Consider the following 25,005-nt stretch of genomic DNA (forward strand, 5'->3'; position numbering starts at 1 on the left):
GAGAAAGCCAGATGAGGGTGCTAGCCAGCAGAACTACGGGCTGCAGCATCTCAGCGAAAGGTGGAAAAAGAACCCACTGGCTGGGGGTAGCTCTTGGGTCCCCAGAGGTGTCTGTAGCTCCGCGCCCCTCGCCTGAAACAACTATTTTGGTTTTAGTCAAAATAGCTTCATATGCTGACATTTCCTTCTGGGGTTTCAAATTCAGCCCTAATATTCCAGCTTGCAAATAAAGAAACTCCATGTGTGAGTGAGGGACTCCAAGTTTGATTGGATTTTGTAATCACTGCCACCCACATGCAGCGCACCCTTTTATAAGTCAACGAAAACAAGGCACCGAGCAGCATTAGATCTTAAACACAGATCACTGACATGAGGAAAGGGACAGAATTAAATTCAACTACTAGTAAGAAAATAATAAATAAATTCAGCTACTATTCATTGATCATCTAGTAGGTGCTAGCCTTGTCAGGGTTAGAAATGAATAAAGTGCAATCCTCTCTGCAAGAAGGGAGTCATGAGACGGGGAAGATGACCATGTGACTGGGCAGTCACGGAGGGATCCTCCCACAGGGTCCGGGCAGCACTGGCAATGGGATGACCAGTTGTCTAGGTGAGTAAAGATCTGGGAAGGCTTCACGGAAGATACAATGCCTAGAACTGGGTTTTGAAGGATGAACAGGAGCTTGCCGATAGACAAGGGAGGGTGAGACAGTGGTGAGGCTGCAGCTGGTACCAATGATTCAGCCTGGTGAGCTCAGCTCAGTTTGGCCAATGCACCAAGTTGGCCAGTGCAGGGCAGGGGCAGGAAAGGAGGCCGGAGCAGGTACCCGGGGCCCAGTGAGGGGATTGTGAGCCGAGCCACAGAGTTTATAAAGACTCTTGCATGAGCTCATTGTACTTTTATGAGCGCCTATAACGAGTCCGGCTTTGCAGTAGGGCAAATGGCAATGGCGGAAGGTTCTGAGCCACTGAATTCATGGCGTAACTGAGCGTTTATATTGGAGAAGAAAAGTAGAAGGTTACTTGGTAAGGGAATCCCTGGATTTGAGGATTCATCGTGTGGAAAACAGGAACCAACTTAGTTTGCTGCAGGATATGGAACTGAGGGCAAATGGTTGGCTGTTCCAGGGGCTTCTCTCCAGTTCAAGGGAACAGTAAGGGGGACTGGCGGTTCCGTGGCCTCTAAGCAACATCAAAAGGTCCTGTCTTGTCTCTCTTCTGCCCACAAGAAGTGGCCTGAATTCCGTCCAGTGTTAGAAACAACCGAGTGTTTGGGATCTTCCTGTAGAGAGCGTAATCAATTCGTAGGCAAGGCAGTCACGAGCAGATGACAATTCCGCCAATTCCGACTGCCAAGGGAGCCCAACGTGATGATAAAGGGAACTACATAAGTACGTGCACGTTAATAACAGGCCAGGTCACTTTAAAATAGACTAATTAGACCTGAGCATTAGTATAATGCCAAGTTATTAACATGTCACACACTGTCAAGTACTTTCAGCACGCTTCTATTCGGTCACGGCCAATGATCATCGTGACCACATATTATCACCTGGCTATTTACCTTGTGTGCCCTTGATGAGGAAAAGTCAACTCCAAATAAAAGCAAACTCACGCCACAACCAAGAAAAAAAAATTTTTCCCCAATCTGAACAAATCGTTTAGTGTAAAAATAAACAGAACTAGAAATTGTCTCTAATAAACTAATATTAGTCTCCCCAGAGGGTTAATTATGTCGCTCCGTATTTTAGAAAGAATGTAAATTGCCAGTTTCAACAGATGTTCTTTTAAAAGAATTGGTTACTGGGAAACGATAGGTCTTTGTTAGAGCCTACCCCAGCGGAATATAAACATTAAAATCATCAGACTATCCGTCACCCCCTCCTCCTCCAACAACTGCTACCCACGCCAACGAGACACCCTCTGGGTATCAGCAGCTTTGGTGACAAGTGCTCCGGCCGGAACCATGGTCTCCGATGGCAGACAACCTGTCCAGAGGATTTCCAAAAGCCCTTTTGACCATCGCAAAGACCGCCGAGTGGTACCTCCCCATCATCCCAAGCCCCAGTTTGGATGCTCAGCCCAAGGTCATTTCCATCTGACTCTTCTAACCTGCAGAGTGGGGATAGGAGCCCACAGAGAAGCAGAGTTAGAACTTTCTAGAAATAGGGGTCCTGTCCACATTCAGTTCAGACATTCAAACACATAACACCCATGTTACACACATGCATGCACACACTTGAAGATGTCTTCCAAGGGAGGAACGAGACTGTGTCCCCGAGGAATCAGTGAGAAGAAAAGAAGAGCTCAGACACCTCCCTGCTGCTTTCTCTCAGACGGCATTTTGTGGACCCTGAAGTGTGTGTTAGGAGGCTCACAGAGTGAGGGCTTCGGCTTGGGGACCTGGCCAACTGAACAGAGAAAAGCCCTTCGGTGTGCCCGTGCATGAGTCCAAGAGCCAGGGGGGCCGGGAAGGACATGAGTCCTCACCCACGGCCGGCCAAGATGCCTGACCCCCACCCTCACCCAATCTAGCTTCATAATCGCCTTGGTGAGACTCACTCTACAGATAGGGAAACTGAGGCTGGGGCAGATTAACGACTCCAAGGGAAACTTAACAGAATGTGCTTTCGCTACAGATGGGCCAGTAACAAGCATGAAATCTCGTCTCAGCCAGAAAGTAAGCAAATAACTATTGATCTCCTTAACTATTTTTGAAAGGGCCTGCCTTTCAAAAGGCGGCCTGGTACCATTATTTAAGGGAATGCCCAAAAGGCAGTGAGACCAAAGGAACCACAAGAGCCGGGGTAGCTGACTGAGGCCTTTACTGGACCCCAGCTTAGAAAGATGCACATGGTCATTACTTTATCTGATCACCAGCCACTTTGCCACAGAGACATCATTATGACCATTTAACAGATGAGGAAACTAAGACAAAAAGGTGAAAACCTGGGTACGCAGTTAAACGTCCAACTCTAGATTTCAGAGAAGATCACCATCTTCTCATAGTTTGTCAGTTCGAGCCCCCATCGGGCTCTGTGCTGTCTGTCAGTGCAGAGCCTGCTTGGGATCTCTCTGTCTCTCTGCCCCTCTCCAACTTCAGAATAAATAAATAAATCTAAAAAAAAAAAAAAAAAGGTGAAATCAATTGCCCCCAGGGTCACACAGTGCCTAAGTAGCCCACAAAGAACATTCCAGGTTCACCTGACTCACAGCTTGCCTCCTTTCACCACACACACTGTCTCAGATGATGCCAGATGAGGCCAGAATTCCCACCCCACCCCTGCCATCAGCTCCAAAGGTTCTCGGATCAGCGACCCGAGGACCCAGGTTCAAGGCAGGGCTGGCGAGGAATGGATTCCATCGTGTTCAGAGGTTATGCGGGCAGACCCCACGGGAGGACCAGCGAGCCCTATGCCTGCAGAGGGAAAACCAGGAACAGGTCAGTCTCGGCCCTCTCGGAGAGGAAGAAAATGGCTGGAATGGACCGCTGTGAAGGCTAAACAGGGCACAATTCCAGGGGCACCTTCATATCCTGGCCTAGGATTAAGGGTGCCACCAGGGCTGAGCAGCTCCTGAGACAGAGCTGAGAGAATCCACAGAGCCTTCCTGAAGCTCGTTCTGCACCAGCTGCTCAGCCTGTGTCAGACTCAAAGGTTACTGGGATGCGGAGCATCCTCTGAACAGACTCGCTCCCGGTATCCCCTCCTTTCCCGGCAAGGGCAGTAGAAGCCTCCACGGGGCACGCTCCCCAGGCCCCGGGAACACGGCCGCCTCTCCCGGAGCCGGACAGCAGTCTGCGGCCAGAGCGAGCAGCAGTCTGGAAAAGAAAAGGCCCCCGTTTCACCCACTGTGCCCCAGGGCAGAAGTTGATTTGGTCACATAAGGTTACTTGATTCCTAATTCTAGTGTTGGGGAGGGCTGGCGGTTCCTGGAAGCCAGAGAGGGAGGGAGGATTAAATACAATGAGACAATCCTTTCCTGTACCCTCTAAATGCTTAGGACCGGAGGCTGTAGAACATGCATTTTGCTCCGCCCCCAGAGGGCATCTGGCCATATCTGGGGACATTTGTGATTCTCCCTAACTGGGAAGAGGGGTTGCTACTAGCACCTGACGGACAGAGGCCTGGGATACTGCTAAACATCCTGCAACGCGCAGAAGAGAACCCCACACAAGGAATGGTCTGGCCCTGAATGTCAACGGCACTGAGCCTGAAAGAACGCCAAGGCTATCAGGAGCTTCTCCGGTTGAGTCTCAAAGAGGTGACAGGTGAGCCGTGACTTTGAGCGTTCCAATACCTCAGCGAATGGCAGTGCTGATGTTATAATGCCATGCAAAGATGTCACATTAATAAGTAACTCCCTTCAAATGTGTGGGCCGGCCCTTAATAGATCTCATTAGTTCATATTAGTAGATGGGATGCGGAGTTGTGAAAACAATTCCCAGAGGCTCAACTCTGCTGACGCACCTGTTTTGCAGGGGGGAGAAAATAACTGCATCCTTGCTGTAGTCATTCAGGGAAAACCTAGCACCTGTCTATATCAACATGTTCAATATGAAAAAAAAAAAACCCTGAAAAAAGAGATAAATTATTTATCCAGCATAAATATTAAAGAAAATTGCAAAACATGGTCTGGTGTCACCATGCTGTTGTTACAGAATCATCTTGTTATAGCTTCTGGCAAAATACTGTTGTCCTTAATATCAGTACAGCAGACTCGTCTGGGATGTACCAGTCAGGGTGCATGTGTCTGCTTGCTGTCGAGGACACTTAGCGGCACTGCCAACCGGCTCGTCACGCCCCGGCGGAAAATGGTGCAGGGACAGCCTACTAGCAAGGAGCCCGAATTAGGACTAGATCATGAACTTCATCCGAACCCAGGACTGCAATTTAACAGTGGCAGCCAGTCCATCACACAGTGATGTGTTGCAGCCGGGTCTGATCGACTCCAGGGAGCCAACTGCTAAGTCACCGGGCATTCTATGAACTGGCTGTTGGACACGCCCGTTGTTTAACAGTAAATTACATACACTCACGATTAAGTAAGCTCTATACACAACAAAGGTAAGAAGTCCTCAAAACTCAATATTTGTGAGTGATTCCAGTGTGCCTGGCTATTAACCATGGACTTGAGGCTGTGTCTATTATGTCTGCAGAGTGGAAATGACTGTGGGAGAGTCGGAGGGTGCACCCCCGTGTTTCGGACCTTTCCGCTGGCCGTGGCGCATTTACACCGCGGTAATCAGCACACACTGAAGATCGGAGCTTGCTGCCCTCCCCGAGAGCCGGTTGGGAGCCACCTGCCCGCACACCACCACGTACCCCGCACCCCGCCACACACACCTGAGGTACAGTAGTGGCATTCACAGAGGGATTTTGTTTTCCAATAATGTGTCTACTGTTCAAAGTTTAGCAAGCTCTTTACAGCAGCTCCACAGGCTCCTAGGTAACCAAGAAGTTTAATAAATCTGTACGATGATAATTAAACACTGTAAATAATTTATCTGCCGAAGCTTCCTGGCCGGCCTGTTCTGCCTTTGTAGAAAAGTGAGCCATGCTGACATTCTGAATAAGGCTGGCAAAATCAGAGTGGCGAGGGGCGGCAGCAGAAAGTAGGTTTGCTCTTAATAATGTATGAAGCCCCATGCAGGGGAGCAGGGTCCTCGGGGAGGCAGCTCCATGGCAGTCTGTTCTTTCATCTGGAGCCCACTTCCAGGCGGAGGTGCCGCCCTGCGCCAGAAGCACAATTGCTCAGTTGTGAGCAGATGTCCTTCATGCGGTGGGCAGTGCCCCTCCAACACCTCCAACACAGCTGAACAAATGCACGCCACAAGACAGGCTCCCCTCACCACCACCGAAGGAACACTGTATATGTTAATTTAGCAGGTTGTTGAGTACGGCTTGGAAGGGGGATTTATGAAGGAGAAAAATCATGGGGTGAGGCAAGATGACTTTCCAACCCAGTGGGAGGAGGAAAGGAGGTTTGGCTTCCAGGGAGGACGGAGTGGAAGGAGCCTCCCAGAATCCCACACCCAAAGAGAAACCCTAAACCCGGCTGCTGAAGGAGTCAGGAATGGCCGGGTTGGGCGGGCCCCGATGCAAAGCCATGATTTACCATCTGCTGCCCAAGAGACGGCTTTGAACAAAAGTGCAGTCTGACTACAGTGTGTGGCTGGGGCAGGCTGTGCGTGTGGGGGGGTCAGGGGTGTATGGGAACTCTCTGAACCTTCCGTTCAAGTTTGTGGCAAGCCTGGAATGGCTCTAAAAGAATAAAATGTATTAAAATTTTTTTAATGTTTATTTATTTTTGAGACACAGAGAGAGAGAGACAGTGTAAGAGCAGGGGAGGGGTAGAGAGAGAGCGAAACAGAATGTGAAACAGATTCCAGGCTCTGAGCTGTCAGCACAGAGCCCGACGCAGGACTCCAACCCACAAACCATGAGATCATGACCTGAGCTGAAGTAAGGTACTTAACCGACTGAGCCACCCAAGCACCCCAAAATGTATTTTTGAAAAAGTGCACACAGGGGCGCCTGGGTGGCTCAGTCGGTTAAGCGTCCAGCTTTGGCTCAGGTCATGATCTCACGGTTCGTGGGTTCAAGCCCTGTATCGGGCTCTGTGCTGACAGCTAGCTCAGAGCCTGGAGCCTGCTTTAGAATCTGTCTCCCTCTCTCTCTGACCCTCCCCAGCTCGTGCTGTCTCTATCTGTCTTTCAAAAATAAATAAAAAACATTAAAAAATTTAACAAAAAAGTGCACATAGCCCTAAGCCCTGTATTCAGCTGGCCTGTTTCCTCTCTGCTCGGGAGCCCACATGACGTCTGCACACAACTGTTCCAGAGCATTCCGTGGGGCACCGCCTGACCAAGGCCGACCCGCCCTGCCGCTACTTGGCACGCCTGGGCTGGGGCACAGGTGTCCTACAGGCACCCAAGCTCTGTGGGCGCCCCCAAAAGCCAGCAGAAAGACTACCCCCCGGGAGGTGGCCGTTGGAGGGAGTAGAGACCCAACCTTCCAAACCCTGCCTCCACTTCTGCACACAAATACTATTGTTCTCCACCTTGATAATTATTAAATCATGGTGTGAAACCCAACTTCTGCTTAAGTATGCGTGATTATTAGAGTACAAGTCAATTGTGGATAACACGCAGATATAAATGCAGCTAATAAGTCTTACTGTAATGATTAATCAATTTATGAATACATTATTTAAACTAATAGCTCAGGTAGGGTATCTTAAACAAGTTACAGAGTACATCGACCAATTCAAATACTAGCTGCCCGATCAATAGCAAACTGTAAGTAAACTCTAGGGAATACGTATAGTTGCAAAAAAAAAAAAAAAAAATTCTGCGAACAAAAGGGTCTGAAGGAAATATACAACCATTTCAATTTTTAAGACAAACGCAGAGCGGTTTACCATATGTCAAAGCTTAAACGGAAAGGTAAAAAACGGCGTGTTATTACAAATTTGTTCCTTTTTCATCCGGTGTAGTCGTAATTAAGAGCAGCTCCTACAAACATATGTTCATACCAACTTTTGCATACGTTTGCAGATAGAATTTATTAAAGGTAATTTTAATTCCTGAGAAGAAGTATACATTGGGTTCATTTCACTGCAAGCTGGCTTATCTATCTATCTATCCATCTATCTATCCGTCTGCAAATGTCCCTATATATTACATAGGTAAGAGCAGCAATTTCCTGAAGGAGCCATGATCCAGGGACACCGGCTATGTTGGAGCCACAGCAGCTCCCCGCACCGTTAACCACAAGGGGGTTTTGAGAACAAGCAAAACCCTAGAGTTTCAGCTCTTTCCCTTCCCCATTCTTTGTTGTTGTTGTTGTTGTTTAATTAAGACTAATTAATGTGGGTTTAATACATAAACCAAAAGGGCCTTGATTTCCAAAGGTGTGACATTCTATCACACTTACAAGTGATGCTGCATTTTAAAAAATTAATTAGTTACCTTGCGAGCCCGGCCACACATTATTGAGTAAGTAACAGCACCTAAGTGAAACAGATGAAATATTGGTAAGCGACGCAGCCCACAGTATAAGTATGTGAAGGAGGGCAGAGGTTAATCCCTATTGATTTTCCGAGTCTGCGGACAGCACCGCTGGGAAAGGCCGGTTTTGCTGGCAATCAGCTAGCACAAATACATTATAAATCTTACTGTCCACCTTCACTGATCAGTGCCACTTACTTCCTTCACTAAAGACCATTAAGAAACTACTGGAAAAAAAAAAAATCTACCCAGATGGGGGTAAAAATGAAAGCATTTTCAAAGTCTCCCGAGTCAGAGGACGCTTCGCAGGTGGAGGACCCCCCTGAAAGTGGAGCCTTGCTTCCTTGGGGGCTGGCTGGTGTCTCCCTGAGAACAGGGCATGCAAAAACCTGGAGCGTTTCTCATACGGCTTTGACACCAAATTAGAAAGGGGCAAGTGGCTTTCGCATTTGAGTGCCTGGAAAGGGTAGACTAAAAGGAAGGAATGAAATACTGACTTGGGTTGGGGGGGTTCTCCATCTTGGCTGTGCGTTAATTTCAGCCTTGGCACGACCTTGACACAGACCAAGATTAAGTGTCAGTGCCCGTCGCATTCATGGGCTCCCTCTGAGATTCTGCGCAGAATGGTTTACCCTATCCGGGGGCGGAGGGGTCCCGACACGCAGAGCTGCGAGTCCCACAGATCCGGAAGCTCACCTCCAACGCACTTCCGGGAACATGCACGAACGGCCCTTTCTTCGTCGGGCCTTCCTCCCAACAGAGTGAGCCGTGCCCTCCAGCTGAGTACAGCCGAACGCGGGAGGCAGCCTCCCTCCCCAGGCACGTGGCACACGTGTCCTTCCTCGCACCGGCGGCGCTCATACGAGCTCTGTCCCTGACCAGCCGTGTGACGTGAGCCCGTTCCTTCACCTCGCTGAGCCTCGGATTCTCCACAGTTAAAAGTGAGGTTAACAAGAGTAGCCACTTCACAAGGTGGTCGGGGGATGAGAAAGCACACGTATAAGCACGTAGCATGAGGCCCAGTAAGCATTCGATAAATGTGGGTTAATTAAAAAAAAAAATGTGGAGCTATGCGACACTGGAAAAGCCAAGTGCCCTCTTTCACCTCGGTTTCACTAACAGGGATTACGGAATGGCGGTGCTAAAAAATATGGCGCCCTCAGCTCCAGTATATTCCATCCAAAAAGATGTGTCCTATCTACTACTGCTCCGAGCAGGCGCGGCAGTAACAAGCCGGTTCTAAGTTACTCTTTAGACACAGATGTGCTTGGAAAGCTCTCAAAAAGCGTCTGAAAACAAAGCAGGTCAGGAATGGAGGCGTTGGGTAGGTCAGCACTAACCAGGGATACAGAAAGAGCTAAGCAATCTCGGAGTGAGCAAGGGTTCCCTTCTGGCATGAAATTTGACAGTGTAAAGTAACAGCGCCAGAAAGATGAATAGGAAAGGCTCATAGATAGATTATTTCTGTACGAGGTTTCACAAAGACGGCTATCCTGTCACCTTCACAACGCACACATACACACACACGCACACACGCACACACGCATACTTCCCTTGCCCTGAGCAAAAGGTTCCGCGTGCTTGAAAAAGTTCTGAGAACAGTTCCAGAATGCAGGGGAAAACCTCTATCTTTGCAATTTTCCAGGCTTCTGTCAACTGGGTTCAGTGCAGTTATGCACCGGCACCAGAACATTTTTGAAAGAAACCTTGAATACCTTCAAATTAATGGGGGAGGGGGTGGGAGAAGCTCTCCCACAGTTAAGGCACAGTTCCCATCAAAAGTTCAGTCTCTGAGCCACAACTCTGTTTCAATCAATGGCTTCCCCCCCCTTACAAAATACCTTTCACTTCATGATTTGTAACTTTACTGAAAGAATGATCTTCTAATAGGCAGAGGACAAACAGAGCGAGACCCAAATGAACAATGAAAACCAAGACGGGCAGAGGCGGCAGATTCTGTTTCAAACCCTAAAGGCTCCAGACTGCTTACACTGTGTACCTTGATCAGTCAGAAAAATTCAAGACAGATTCCTCAGTACAGGTCTACGTTGTTTATTTACAAATTATAAACGTGTATCATTCTTTTATCTCTGATCACAAGGCAGGAGAGAGGATGAGGGTGACTTTCATTCATCACTAAAAACAGTGCATGCAACTGCACATTTCTTTGTGCTAATTTAGATTTGGGGGCTTTGCACTGATCTCTTCTAAGATCTGATCAAACCGTCATTGTGTTTACCTTGTAACAGATGAAGGCTTCATGTGAGGAGGAGGTGAATTGCCAGTGATGTCAGTTTTTACCGCCTGCATTCACATTCTAAGTATTATCTTCAAACATGGGTCTCTTTGCAGAAATCTTTTCAAGGCATTTGCTCCTTTTGTGCCGGATGCGTTATTTGAAACCAGATAATTGAGTGTCTCAATCCATGTAACTGAGCACACGTTGGGAAACCAGGATGCATTTTCCAATGCCGCAAGCCCACGAGGAGTAGAGGCTGCGCCATGACCGAAAGAAATATCCAGCCTCAATTCGGAAGGGCTTGCATTCGGCTCCTGACTCTCCAAGGACTGGGGAAGGCACACGTGTCAACATTCTATGTAATATGTGTCAAGATCAATCCTGCTTCATTGAGAGCCAATGTCATGCAGCAGGTGAGAGGAGGGGTGAGGAGGGGCGCCTGGGTGGCTCACTTGGCTAAGCATCCGACTTTGGTTCAAGTCATTATCTCATGCATCCTGGGTTCGAGCCCCGCGTCGGGCTCTGTGCTGACAGCTCAGCACCTGGAGCCTGCTTCGGATTCTGTGTCTCCCTCTTTCTCTGCTCCTCCCCCGCTCACACTCTCTCTCTGCCCCTTCCCTGCTCACACTCTCTCTTTCAAAAATAAACATTTAAAAAAATTTTTAAAAACTAAAAAAAAGGAGGGATGAGGAGCTAGATCACCCGAGGTGGAATCCTGATTCTGCCACCTCTTTCTCACTGTGCCTGTGTCCTCATCTGTAAGACAGGAATGGCTACCTCACAGGATACTAGAATGGATGGCAGGTGTAAATATATAGAAAGCACTTAAACCAGTAGTACCTGCCACTGGATAAATGCATGGAGATATTTAATGATACATAGAAGAATATAACACATAACCAAAGTTGTAATGTTTTCTTTTGGAACCCTAATGAGTCTTTCTTCACACTTTGGAGACTCCTGCTTGGGCACAGTGCTGTCCAATAGAGCACTCCGCCATGACCGACATGTTCCAAAGCAGCACAACTCAATATGGTGGCCACCGACCACATGTGGCTACTGAGCCTCTGAAATGTGGCTAGTGCCACATTCAAGTTTTTTATTTTAATTAATTCATTTGAATTTAAATAGCTAGATGTGGCTAGGGGCTATCATATTGGACAAGGAGGATCCAGAAGGTGGACTGTTCTGATATACTAGAAGATGTGGCCCAATCATGAAATCCATCCATTGCCTCAAAGAACATATGGCTGTTGCAAGCCTGCTTCTTGGCTTTAAAGCCCCTCAGCTCTCTCAGGTGTCCCCGTTTTCTTTGTCATTGGCTGTATGTCTTCAGGAAGGGGCAGTGATTGGGGCACTAGTGGGTCAACATCACTGGAGGCCTCTAATTTGTGCTGGTTGGGCTTTTCCTAGCTCAGCTTGGCTTTCATTCCTAGCGTGGAACTCTGAATCCTGCCTGTGGCCACTGTCCAGGTTCACAGGCCAAATACTTACACCACTTCATTTGGTGCCCTGGCCGCTGTCCTCAACTTGCAGATGACTGCCCACATTCCACAGACGATCCTCTGTGTTGACCCTCCCTATGACAATGGCTATGCAATTCTCTGGAGGCAACCAGACCAGCATCAGTCCATTTTAGGGAAAAGAATATACCCTCTTCATTTTTACTAAAGTACTTTCTTTTATATTGTCATGCCTCAGAGACGTATTTCTTTATAGCAATGTTAGTTTTATAAATTGTAACATCAGGGGCACCAAGGTGGCTCAGTCAGTTAAGCATCCATCTTCAGCTCAGGTCATGAGCTCACGGTTCATGAGTTTGAGCCCCGCATCGGGCTCTGTGCTGACAGCTCAGAGCCTAGAGCCTGCTTCAGATTCTGTGTCTCGAACTCTCTCTGCCCTCCCCCTGCTCGCACTCTGTCTCTGTCTTTCAAAAACAAATAAAACATTAAAGAACTATAAAGTCGAAATAAACTAGAGCTATAAGTTAAAAAAAAAAAAAAAAGCTCCTAACATTAAAATGAACGTTCTAGCCCAAGGCTGAGTTAGCCCAAGGCTGAGCTGGGTCTCTGTTTCTCTTTGTTAAGTTTATTTGTATGTGTCTTTGTCTTTCCCACGAGATAATAAGATTCCACATTCAAATTGATATCCCTAATGTCTGAGGTAGTACCTGACACATAGCAGGCACTCAATACACACTGGATGGATGGTGGATGGATGGACGGGTGGATGCATGGATGGTGGATGGATGGATGGTGGGTGGATGGTGGATGGTAGATGGATGGATGGTGGATGGTGAATGGATGGATGTTGTTGGATGGATGATGGATGGCAGATGGACGAATGGATGGATGGACGAATGGATGGATGGATTGATGGATGGATGGATGGTGGATGGATGGATGGCGGATGGATGGTGGATGGTGGGGATGGATGATGGATGGTGGATGGTGGATGGTGGGGATGGATGATGGATGGCAGATGGATCAATGGTGAATGGACGAATGGCTGGATGGATGGATGGATGGGTAGTGATAGAAGGATAGATGGATGGAACTATGTAGCAATGAACTGTATGTTGCCCTTCTTACCCAGGTTTTTCTTTTCTTTTCCAAACACTCTTACCTTATTGGAAACAAACAGAGCATTCCTAAATCCTACTTATGCTTTAGGAAGGCTGGGTACCCCAGTCTGCGGCTCCTACAGTCACGGAACTATGCTCCATTGATCATAACAGGCTAGTGACTGCTTAAGAATGACAAAAAGGAAAGGAAAAGAAAGAGGCCATGATGGAAACATCAAAATTGAACACAATACTGAAAATAGTACTGAAACGACATTACAGATTCAGCTTACTCAGAAAGGACCTGTCCAAGGGAAAGAGAGAGACAGAGACAGAGACATACACCTCACCACTGGAACCAGCTGCCTAGTTTGAACTGGTAGATTGCTGAGCACACACCACATGCATATTCATAGGCACCACAGGAAATTAAGCACCTCTGGAGCCAGCAATAAAACTCTCCTGCCAGCAAGTGCAGTGAACCAGGAACTCAACAGCCCCCTTGTGGCCCGGAAGAATTAATGCAGCTTCCAAAGGTGTGAAGGTTCTTCTTTGGGGGGGCCGGGGGTTGGGGGGAACCTGGGGAGTGGGCACGGAGCCCTTTGAGAGGACCAGAATAATAGTGAACCTGTTCGTAAAGGTGTTCGACTCAGCCCCATTTTGTGCAAGGATGGGCAGCGTATCACTGTCTGCACATTTTTCTCCCAAAGTCTGCAAAGGAACCCCGGTAAATACGCCTGTTCAAACTAGCACGTGCAAATAAGAAACAGATCAAATGAGCTCAGTATTTCCATTTAAAAATATCATTTAAGGGAATTTTAAGCTGTCTGAGAAGATGGATACACTGTGTTTGTTTTCTACATTAATGAGCTATAAAAAGAATGGAATAGGCCATAAATACAGTATTTTGTAACAGCCTTTACTAAAAATGCTACTACTTGTGTTTATCATTTATATCCTTGTATACAACCTCAAAATTGATTACACTTTAAACCGTACATAACTTGCTGTGTTTTTCATTTTGCGCTATACTACAAACATTTTTATAACTCAGTTAATATATTCCATATTTTGTGTTCTTATTGATTATGAATATTTCTTTAGGGGATTTTATTGCTTTTAAAATAACAAATGTTAGGTATTAAAAAATAGAAAAACCTATTGGAGCCTTTATATTTTTCTTTCCCCTGATAATTCTAATACATACATTTTAGCACAAACATAACCAGGATATCTTTCTCAGTGTCTTTTATACTTCCCCACACTAAAACTAAAACTCTCCTAATATAGTGCATAGTAAAAGAATCAGATTTTTCAAAGGAAACCCACCATTTAATGTGTCGGGCTTGAATTCATAATCCTTTCCCTCTACAATTAAAAAATTAAAGTGCCAAAAGATTATCCGCACGTAACATGATGGTTTTACATCAAGTGTATATTATCTTTACTAATTGCCATTTCCGTTTATAGGGCTGAAATATGATTTATATATATGATACGATTTCACTATTAATTATCAAATTGAAAAAAAATAAAATCTCACATTATAAATTCTCTCCTGGAAATTAGTTTTATTATTTTTTCCATAATCCTATCACACAAGCTGTAAGTGCACCATGGCATGAACACTTTAATTTTTCCAGTTAGTTTTAAGCAAGCCCAGAGGTGAGGTTTAATAAGGATCAATGGCACTTTATCTGGGACAGGGCCTCTTCACAGCATGCAAATTACACAGTAACACTTAAAAAAAGAAATAGATTTAATTAAAAAAAAAAAGTAGAACCACGGGCTCTGGAAATTCAATTAAAGGATTTATGCAAAGGTTTGCTAGGTTTTTATATGCAGTTACTGCTTACATAATGAGCTTTTCATATTAAAAATCAATAGGTAATCTAGACTAGAAGATCATCCCCTTAAATACATTTTTGAAATCAATTTGAAAAATAGTCCATCAACTGCTGTGACTACTCTCCTGCTTCGATTACACTAAAAGCAATATTTAGATTGTAAGGCGTGCTATAGAATATCTATGCTTGGATACTGCTTTCAAGGGCTCTTATACTTTAGAGTGCCTAAGATGATCACCTAGTAATTCAAGATGGTGTTAAATGTATAAATAATTTATTTAATTACCAGCAAAAGCCTACGGACACAACGCCGTTGTTTTTGTAATGGTTAAATGAAAGGAGAAAAAAAAGAAGAAAGAAGGATCTGAAGGAGGAAGGGAGGGAGAGAAGGGAAGAAAGGAGGAAAGAGAAAGACAGGGGCGGGAGCAGGGTGGAGAGAAGAGAGAGAAGAAAGAAAAAAGAAAGAACAACCTTTTCTAAATTAGTCTTTGCTATCTCAATTGCCTATTGTGTGTTGGCTACTTAGCACTTGGAGATATGCATTTCACTTGAAAACTCATTTAGGTCTTCAAATAAGGAAGCAATTAGCTAGCTCTAACTTAAACAGACTTTCCATCCTCTGTGATAATGGGGGACAGGTCTTGAAATGAAACTGAGAGCTGATGGTCCAATTCCGTCCAGTAAGTTCACGGTCCACCCCCGCCCCCAGCCCCCTGCCCAGTCACGATCTGCCCGGGATTGATAACAACTGTAACACTAGACAGGTTTCCCTGGACTGCTCCTGGCAAACTGCAAACTGATCCTCATGGACAGAGAAATGAATTTCCCTTTCATCAAGATGAAAAGCAGGGCTCAAGTTATCCCCATCCAAAGTCAGCCTTGCAAAAAAACAGGCCGAAACTTTAGAAAGCACTAGTTTTGACAAAAGGGCTCCCTACTCTCCTCTGCGAAACTCTGGGAGGAGAGAAGCAAAATATTCACGACATCGCATTTGTCCTTCTACCAAAGTTCCCATCTCAGGACAGGTGCTGCCGACCAGCGGACACAGCCAAGCTGGGTGACCAAGGAGAGCCCGGAACAGCACGAGGAAGTCCCTGCGCTCAGCACCCGGGGTGGAGAAGATGAAGACATGATTCCCTATGAGATAGGGCATCAGCTTCTGACGTCTGAGCTCCTCGGGGTTTCCGAAGCGTAGTTCAGCACATACCCTGTTATGAGCCCGCCTCCCCCTGTGGTAGGCCCGCCGCAGCGCTGAGGGAGATTCGAGGCATCACCTTTATCCATCCTGCACTTCCGTACGTGGCAAGCACTTGTAGGAGGCCTAGCAGGTGTGGTGGCTACAACGAGGAATCCAATAGATCTCACATGCCGGAACACGTCAAACATATCTGTGCCCACAGGTATTATCTTGTTTTAAAGGTTATATTTATAAGGAAGAAATCACAAGTCAAGGGCTGAAAAATAAGGTGCGGTACCTCGAAGACATGATGCTAAGTGAAAGAAGGCAGTGTGCAGGGACCACGTATGGCACGGCTCCATTTATACGCAATGTCCGGGAGAGGCAGATCTATAGAGACAAAGTAGATTCGTGGTGGCCGAGCGCTGGTGGATGGAGTGGGATGGTGGGGGGACAGCTTGGAGGTGCAGGCTTTGTTTTGGGGGAGGGTAATAAAAATGTCCTAAAATTGATCGTGTCCATGGCTATGCAACTCACTGCATATACTACAAGCCATTAGGTAGTATGCTTTCATGAGGGATTGTTTGGTATGAGAATTATATCTCAGTAAGGAATGTTATAAAAAAATAAGGTACGGTTATGAATTGCAGTCTGAGCAGCAGGACCTTTAAGGAAAACAAACAAGAAAATCTGGAAGGGAAGGCACTAGGTTGAAAAATATATATATATTTTTTTCCTACCCATGCCAGTCTGACAAATAAAACATTTGAGCTTTCTCTATCTCTCCAGAATATCTTCTGTGACGATCAGTTGATAGGATGCATTGGGGTAAGATGTGCAATCGTAATGCACTGGCTTCCTGAAGAAAGGAGCCGAAATCAAAATACGCAGACCCTTCCTATCACACGAAATGAAAGCATCAGTGTAAAATGTCCCAGGGTAGTGTGATCAAAATGTCAAACACGAAACCATTTGTGGCAATGCAAGAGGTGTTAGTAATGGAAGTTTGAACAATGTTAACACTTAAAATTTCAGCAGAACCATTTCCATCCACAAATGTATAAAAGTCATTTTACAGTGTGCTTAACAGTCAAGACCAAGAGCTGTTATAAAAGAAGACGCCCTCAATGTCACTTCATTTTCTTTTATTCTTATTATCACATTTAAATCTCTCTGTAAAAGTGGTCTTGATAGGTAACTTTATTACACATTTCAAGACTATTCATTCTGAACAGAACTTCCTCCAAGGAATTAACAGATAAAGAGAGCCCACTTTCTCCCCATCATCCCTAAATTATTCTGCAACTATGGAACAGCGAAACGACAGCCTGCGTGCTGCAAGGGCTTGGTCGGCTGTGCCACACGATGGCTCAATAATCTTAGAGGTGGCTCTTTCTGGCCTGCAGAGAGCTGCTAGCTGGCTGCGACAGTCCTTAGCCAATGCCTTGCTATTTAACTCGCACAGCCCTGGGAGGAAAGAGTGGTGTGGAGGGAAGGTCAGGCGCGGGGCCGCTGAAGAAGAAGAATCCCAAAACGTAGCCCTAAGATCGGGATCAGCACTGAGGGCAGGGATACGATCTGACCTCTCCTCGTTTCATAGGGAGAAGACGGGAAAAATCTCTCCTTAATTGCTTCTACTCACAGGTAAGAACATCGCTTGAACTAAGTGCTGGCAAATTCGTCTGCAAAGTAAATATTTTCAGCTTCGTGGAGCACACGGTATCTGTGGCAACGACTCAACGCTGCAGCTCTAGCGCTCTAGCAGCCACGGACAGGACCTCAATGAAGAAACAAGCCTGTCTCGCAATAAAACTTTATTTATGGGCAATCAGATTCAAATTTCATGTGGTTTTCATCTCTCACACAATATCAATTTTCTTTTAATATTTTCCCGCCCATCTAAAAATGTAAAAGGAACTCGTAGCTGACACGTAACACAAGCCCGGGCAGTGGGCAGATTTGGCCCCAGGCCCTCGTCTGCTGTCTCCTGCGCTAAACCACAGCCTAGCCAGGAAGGAGGCAGACCAGCAATCCATCCTCCTGAGGGATGCGTTCAGCGATCCTCTGTCTGATGACAAAACGCTGTGATTGCCTTCAATCTAGCAAAACCTGACGGTGTAGGTTCCGAGCTGCCTGCGCTTTACAGAACACCCAGACAACGTAGTTTCAACTGACCAACGTTCACATTCCAAACTCTGAGTTTCTTGCTGAAGAAACAATTATCAGGTCCCCAAAGATTTCCATTATTAAAAAAAAAAAAAAAAAAAAAAAGGACAAAGGCTTCTGAAAATGAGAGCCTTGGACTGCTCAGTACTGGAGACACGATGGCCTTGGCTCATGCGCTATCGGGCCGGCCCCGCGCAGTCATTCCATCGTCCTGGCAGCTGGTTATATGAATGTAACACGCAGCCACGTCTTTGCAGCGGGGCCTCTGCATTGCCGGGTGTTCATTTGAAATATGTGCAGAGGCTGACTTCACAGTGTCACTCTCTCCTCTTTCAACTTTTGAGTTTTCATCAGCCCTTGACCCCTGCAAGCGGAGGCGCCTAAGAGAAACCAGTGCACAGACTGGCATCACAGCAATTGGAATAATGAGAGGGATGGCTTTACTAAATAACGTGGAGCCTCGACATTACATTATATTTCTAGAGAGGCATACCCACGATATTTCAAGTACGTGTGGAATCAAAAACTGATGACAACTGTGCTCTTGCAGAGTTTTGGAGAAAAGGGGGGGGGGAACCCCAACAATGCAAAGTGATGTAATACAGAGCCCTTGAAGTCCACTTTAATACATCGGACATTTCCTGAGTGATGATGTTTACACTATTCCTTGGCAGGGAAATCCGTTAGTAGTGGTGGTCCTGGCACTGTTCTCTTATAGTATCATTTTTGTTAAGAGTGACAGAAACTGGGTGCCTAGGTGGGTCAGTCGCTTAAGAGTTGGACTTTTGATTTTGGCTCAAGTCATCATCTTACAGTTCATGGGTTCGAGCCCCGCATCAGGCTCCACACTGACGGCTTGGAGCCTGCCTGAGAGTCTCTCTCTTTCTGCACCTCCTGTGTGGACTTGAGCTCTTTCTCTCTCTCTCTCTCTCTCTCAAAATAAATAAACCTTTTCTGAGTGACAGAAACTAGTCTAATTCAGGTCAAATGATGTTCAGGTACCAGAGCCTCTAGATTTTCATCTTCTAACCAACACGGCCCAAATACAGATTTTTAAATACCATGAAACAACTACCATAACATAAACGTGTCTCAGTACCAAGTCACAGAGGAAAGGGGGCAATGACAATAAGAAAGCCAAGTAGTTCAAATGTCACTTCGGGGGCTCCACGCCAAGATGCAAAGCTCTGAGACCATACCCCACATTACCACACCAGAATCGAGCTGCCGAGAAAAAGCTGAACGGCAAAGAGAGTCTTCTTATGTTGAAACCTGTCGTTTTCTGGAAGCACTGCACTGGAGTATTTCCCAAATGAAGCAAAACACAATGATTATTTGGCATAGGTTCAAGCAGACAAATGGGGTGAGGGATGACTTAAATTCTCAAAGAACTTCCACCCCCAGGGATTATCCAGAATCTCTCTGAAGCCTGTATCCCACACTCTTGGCGCTTGCCATGTTTGGTAGTGGCTCACTGGCAGGAACGGGAAATGGAGACCTTGGATGGAGACACCTGCCTGATGGTCAGGCCATGGTCCTACGTGGTGACAGCCATGTTCCCTGCCAGTCTTGCGACTTTCCCCTCCTGTCAGTGGCTTTACAACGGAAGGAAAAGGCTGTGCCTGTCAGCACCTGCACTGCATGTAGGTGGAAGAGAGGTGGAAAACACCAGCAGCATCCTGCCTTCCCATTTGAGAATAGGTCTCCAAGAGGGCTTGGGAGGGGTTTCTGCTTGGACTTATTGGCCAGAACCGTCCCGTGGCCACCATCAGTTGCTACGGAGGCCGTGGAGGCGAGTGAGTATCACCCTTTCTTGTAGAAGACAGAGCACGGCACTTGGCACACTGGACGGAGTCTGGTTTCCCCACGAGGCTGAGACAGTGGACAGCGGGGAGCATGCTCCACCCGTGCCTGGCCATCTCCAGAGTCAACCACGTGAAGAATTCTGGTGTAAATAAAAATACTGAGGATCCAAAGTGACTTCAAACAACAACAAGGCAAAGACTTGCTGTCTGTTCACCCAACCCGTTTCCTCTTCCTCCTGAGTGCACAGTGTGGCCACGTTTCTTAGCCTCTTCTGTTCCACGGCCATGTGCCCTCCCCAGGCCTGGAGCTTCAAACGCCTCCACACCTGACAGTCCATGTGCCAGCCTCCTCCACCAGTGTGACGCACCCAACCAGTGCGGCCTTGGAAGCCAGGAGCAGATGGCCACAGGACCACAAGATGGAGCCGGGGGCCCCGAGTGACCACCGGGCGAGAGCCACCTAGTATTCCAGAACAGTCACTTTGGACCTGACACAAAACCAATCAAGTTTATTTATTTTTGAGAGATAGAGAGAAAGAGCACATACAGGGGAGGGGCAGAGAGAGAGGGAGACACAGAATCGGAAGCAGGCTCCAGGCTTTGAGCTGGCAGCACAGAGCCCAACGCAGGGCTCCAATTCACAAACTGTGAGATGATGACCTGAGCCAAAGCTGGACGCTTAACCGACTGAGCCCCCCCGGCGCCCCCCAAAGTGTCCTGTGTTTGAGCCACTATCTATATGTGGGCAGCTAGTGTCACCGTTCATAACCCACCGATCTGAAACGGACGCACCTGTTAAAGTCCCTGACCGTTCCCTTCCCACCTCTTCAGTTCGAACCCCAGGTTCTGCACAAAGGCTTGCCGTAGGGCACCTCCGACTGCACCCCCTTCCCTGGGCACCACTGCGCCCAGGCTTCCGGCAGCACCCTCCTCCAGGGGGACGGGCTCCCCGGGAGAGCATGCCTCAAGACTCTTGTACAGTGCGGGCGCGAAAGCACAGGCCCGGAGCTCTGGCCTGGCCGTCTACACAGAAGCCCAACCCCAGGCTCTCCCCCAGCGTGGGCTCCGCACAGGTGTCCTGGCAGCCTGCTGTGCTTTTTAGGGTTCCGGCTCTCAAACCCTTTTTTGTCAAAAAGCCCTTCTGTACCCTCCATGATGCACTTGCAGGGAACGTCTAGCTTGACAGGGAACGAAGGATTTATGATGCCATCATCGTGCCTCCTTGTGGAGCTGTGTCATCTCCATTCCTGAGCCCTGGTCCTTCTTTGCTTACTTCCCGTCTCGTCTGCCTTCAGCCCTTCCCCAGGTGCTGTTGTGAGGAGATGCATTTAGTGGCTTAAGAGTTCGGCTTTTATAAGTTACTCTGAGCCATTTTCCCCTGATTCTCCTGCCCCTAGATGGAAAACAAATTGTATAAGGGAAATGGCTTTATAGTACCAGTCCTTAAATATTTTACAGGCAGAAATCTTGGTGGGTGGCTTGGAGGCTCAATTACCCTTCCCAGTGGAGGGTATAAACATCCCTGAGGGTTTACATAACAAACCGCAGCGACTCCATGCCACTTAAAACTCTTGGTATTTATGTCCGCCTCGGAAACCCAGGACACGGTGGCGTTTGAGCATTTGAAGGATGGCACAGGTGTTAGAATCAATCTACGCACCCGCCCATCTACTGAGAGACACAATCAAGACAGCTAAGCTGTCAGGATTATTAGGCGTAAGACATCACAATATTGAAAGCTGCCCTCTTAAACAGACTTTGGGGGAGAGCAGGTAAAAAGGGAAATCTTTTCAGTTGTGAGCTACTTAGAAGAGGCCAGAGCAGGTCTGCTGTGATGCAGAATGAGGTGGCCGTGGGGTTTTGCTAAGATCAGTGTGGATGAGAAGCGCATCTCGCACGACCTCAACAGGTCCATCCACAACCCTTCAAGGTAAGCACTATTAGCCCCACTTTGTAGATGTGAATACTGAGGCTCAGACAGGCTCAGCAGCCTGCCCTGGGTCAGTGAGCTAGGACATAGCAGACACAGGATTTGTCTCTCGGTCTCGCTTCGTTCCCATCCCAGTGCTCTTTCCACGTTAAGATCCTGTTTCCTCTGACCGTCAGGCCCTAGGATCGCTGCTATCTACCCAGAAAGGGTGGCCAGCGTCCCTTCCAGCAGGAGCCAAGAAGGCACCTTGAGAGGACTCCTCTATGAACTGCACCCCTTGGGATGTGTGGACTAAAAAGGATGGATCCGAAACCACGTTTGAACTCTGATGGGTGGTGCTCCTATGCTCAACTCTCCCTTTTGCTATTAATCTAGGAAAAAAGGAAAAGGCAGCCAGAAGGACCAGCCAGCATGATTACAGCCTCGGACGTCTAAGAGTCTAGCATTCAGGTCCCCACAAAACTAAAAAAAAAAAAAAGGAAAAAAAAGGCAGCTCAGAAGAGCATTTCTAAGCTTAAGGGGCAGACCTGCTCTGCAGAGAGAAGTAAAACAGGGGACAGCAGAAAGCCGCAGAAAAGTAAAGACCCAGTGCATAAAGGAACCGTTCTGTACGCAGAGGCTGGGGTAATCAGAACACACTTTGTGAAGAGATCGAATCTGAATACTGGCTTAGAAAGCATCAGGGAGAGGATGGATCTTTCTTTTTTTAAAAGAAGAAAAGACACACGAATAGGTATCTCCTCTCGAACCATCAAGTCCTAAACAAGTGCTGGGAACAAACAGAAAAGAAAATGAAGGCAGAAGTGGAAGGAGCCGCGGTGACTGGTGTCACTGGGTCTAGAGTCGTTGTGCATCCAGTAAGACAGGGCACGGGGAATATCCCCATGCCGTTCGTGGGGGTGAAACGGAGTGTGTGCTTCTGAATTCTAAGGAGGGAAGAAAGAAGTTGCCGTGCTGTGAGTCTTCCAAGCTTTTATCAGCACTAATTCGAGCCCCCTTATCCCTCAGAATTCTGAACACAGGGAAAACCGACATTAATTAAGCAAAGCGTTCTCTCTTTCTACTCTAATGAAAGCCAAGTTACAGTTATATTTTTCCCCAAGATTTTTCTCCACTTAATGAAGACATTATCCCCGAATTTTCAAAGTCACTTTACAAAAGAGTATTCGAGAGACATTAAAGTCAGTTTAAACTAAAAAGTCTTTTTGAAGTCAATAAACAATAAAAGAACAATGAAGAGACAGCTTTTGATGGTGCCTTGGTCTGAAGTCTTTAATTTCTGTTTTAATCTACAAGATGCGTAAGTCTTGTATTCAAATAGTCCTCACCTCTAGAATACAGGAAGCTTGAAGAAAATGTATCGTTTTCTCCTCAAAGTATGTGTGTATGTGTACGTGCATCCGCATGCTTGCATACGTCTAGGTGCGTGGATATGTGTATGTGTACACACCACACACACGCACACACATACGGACCTCATCAACATGGATGGAGGTCAGCAGAAGTTCTCCACTAGAAAGGGAAATGTGAAAAGTTTTAAAATTATTTCCATTCTACCCTTTGGAAATTAAAAAAAGAAGAAAAAAAAAGAAAATGAATCTTGGACTTTGAAATTTCATGACAAGATCAAAGACGATAATGCACATAGATTTTTCAAGGAATACATTATTAATAACACAGGCAAACACACAACTAATCAATAGCGTGCTCAAGAAATGGTGAGGGAAGCACGTGGTTGTGAGGCTCTGTGCACAACCCCACGCAGGGGAGGGACTGGGCGCCCTCACTGAGGTCTGTTTACTAGAGCGATACACACAGCCCAAGCATTTCCTGCCTGGGCTACCGTGATGAAATTGTTTACTATGGATGGAAGAAATGGGGGAGGGGGACCAGTTTAATATGCTACATGTGCCCAGACGCCTTTTGTATGCATTACCCTATTTTTCCTTTATGCAGGTGAAACTGATTTATAAAATGAACCATTTTAAAGCACACAACTCACTGGCATCTCGTACCTTCACGATGTTGTACAACACTCACCTAAACCAAGTTCCAGAACATTCTCATCAGCCCAAAAGGAAACTCTGTACCCAGGAGAAGTCACTCCCCACGCCCCGGCCCTGCCTGTCTCCACTCTGCATTCTGTCCCTATGGCTATTCCTGTTCTGGATATTTTGTATACATGTGATCACAGAATAAGTGACCTTTTGCATCGAATGTGCCAGCCTCTTTCATTTAAAGCATAAATAAAGCCCATCTGAATGTGACTCTGATCTTAAAGATTACTTCTTCAAAAAGAAAAAAAAATCCAGGAAACAAAGAATACTTGAAAACAACATAATTTGACTACATTACTGGTATGCTCTGATGATGGGCATTAGTTACCAAAGAGCATTTATAAGGGGGGCTTAGGGCCACCCATGTGGCTCAGGCAGCTGAGGGTCCCGCTTCGGTTCAGGTCATGATCTCATTGTTTGTGGGTTCAAGCCCAATGCCGGGCTCTGCTCGGAGCCTGGAGCCTGCTTTGGATTCTGTATCTCCTTCTCTCTCTGACCCTCCCCTGCTTGTGCCCTGTCTCTGTCTCTCAAAAAATAAAATAAAACATTAGGTTTTGTTTAATAAGGGGAGATTTTACCAAAGCAGGCTGTGTAGAGTGGAAAATATTAACACATTTCTGGAAAGCGTGCTAAATGAACAGATTACAGGTCCATTGGTTATTAGTGAAAAGGCACTTTATTCAGGGATATTGCCTCAACCTTTGAGCTTGGGTCACGGGATAGAAGAGACAATTCTTCAACAGATCTTGCCTCAGGGCCCCTCAGGGAAATGGTGGGGTGGGCAAGTGGCTTGGAGGCCTAAATCAGAATGATTTCAGCCCAGATTATGCACCCACTTTAGAAATAGGAACTATTGCAACTCTATTTCTCCTTTCCCTCATTTTCCTTGTGGAAGGTCCAACCACATGTCCCCAAATCAGAATGGAAGGTGCAGTGTCCATTTGTCCAACAGGCGGGACTACACGGTGACCCGTACATAAAGGGAGGGGACAGCCATTGCGAGGCCTCTAGAGAAGGAGGCCTCCCTGGGAAGAATGGGGTGCGGGTGCACTGAAATGGGGGAGCATATCCCTACTTACAGAGAGAAGTGCAAGTGCAGACATATCTGGGTTCAAATCCTGCCTTTGCTCCCATTGCGGCATCTAAACCACACCTTTACCACCTAGATCATGGGGACTGCCGGGAAGATTAAATGAGACACGGGCACAGA

The 25,005-nt window shown here is 46.7% G+C and overlaps 1 protein-coding gene across 16 annotated transcripts in view; it reads right to left on the minus strand.

Moving 5' to 3' along the window:
• Positions 1–25,005, minus strand: part of WWOX (WW domain containing oxidoreductase) — a 923,424-nt gene that overhangs the window by 597,318 nt on the left and 301,101 nt on the right. Inside the window, exon 9 of one of the 16 annotated variants that reach the window (XM_029926483.1) lies at positions 7,973–8,013. The exons of the other annotated variants lie outside the window; for them this stretch is intronic. Coding sequence (XP_029782343.1) covers positions 7,993–8,013 — 21 coding nt within the window. The 3' untranslated portion in view covers positions 7,973–7,992. The remainder of the gene's footprint in view (positions 1–7,972; positions 8,014–25,005) is intronic. 16 annotated transcript variants of the gene reach the window in all.

This window comes from Suricata suricatta, chromosome 16 (genome assembly GCF_006229205.1).
Source record: "Suricata suricatta isolate VVHF042 chromosome 16, meerkat_22Aug2017_6uvM2_HiC, whole genome shotgun sequence".
NCBI classification, from domain to species: Eukaryota; Metazoa; Chordata; class Mammalia; order Carnivora; family Herpestidae; genus Suricata; species Suricata suricatta.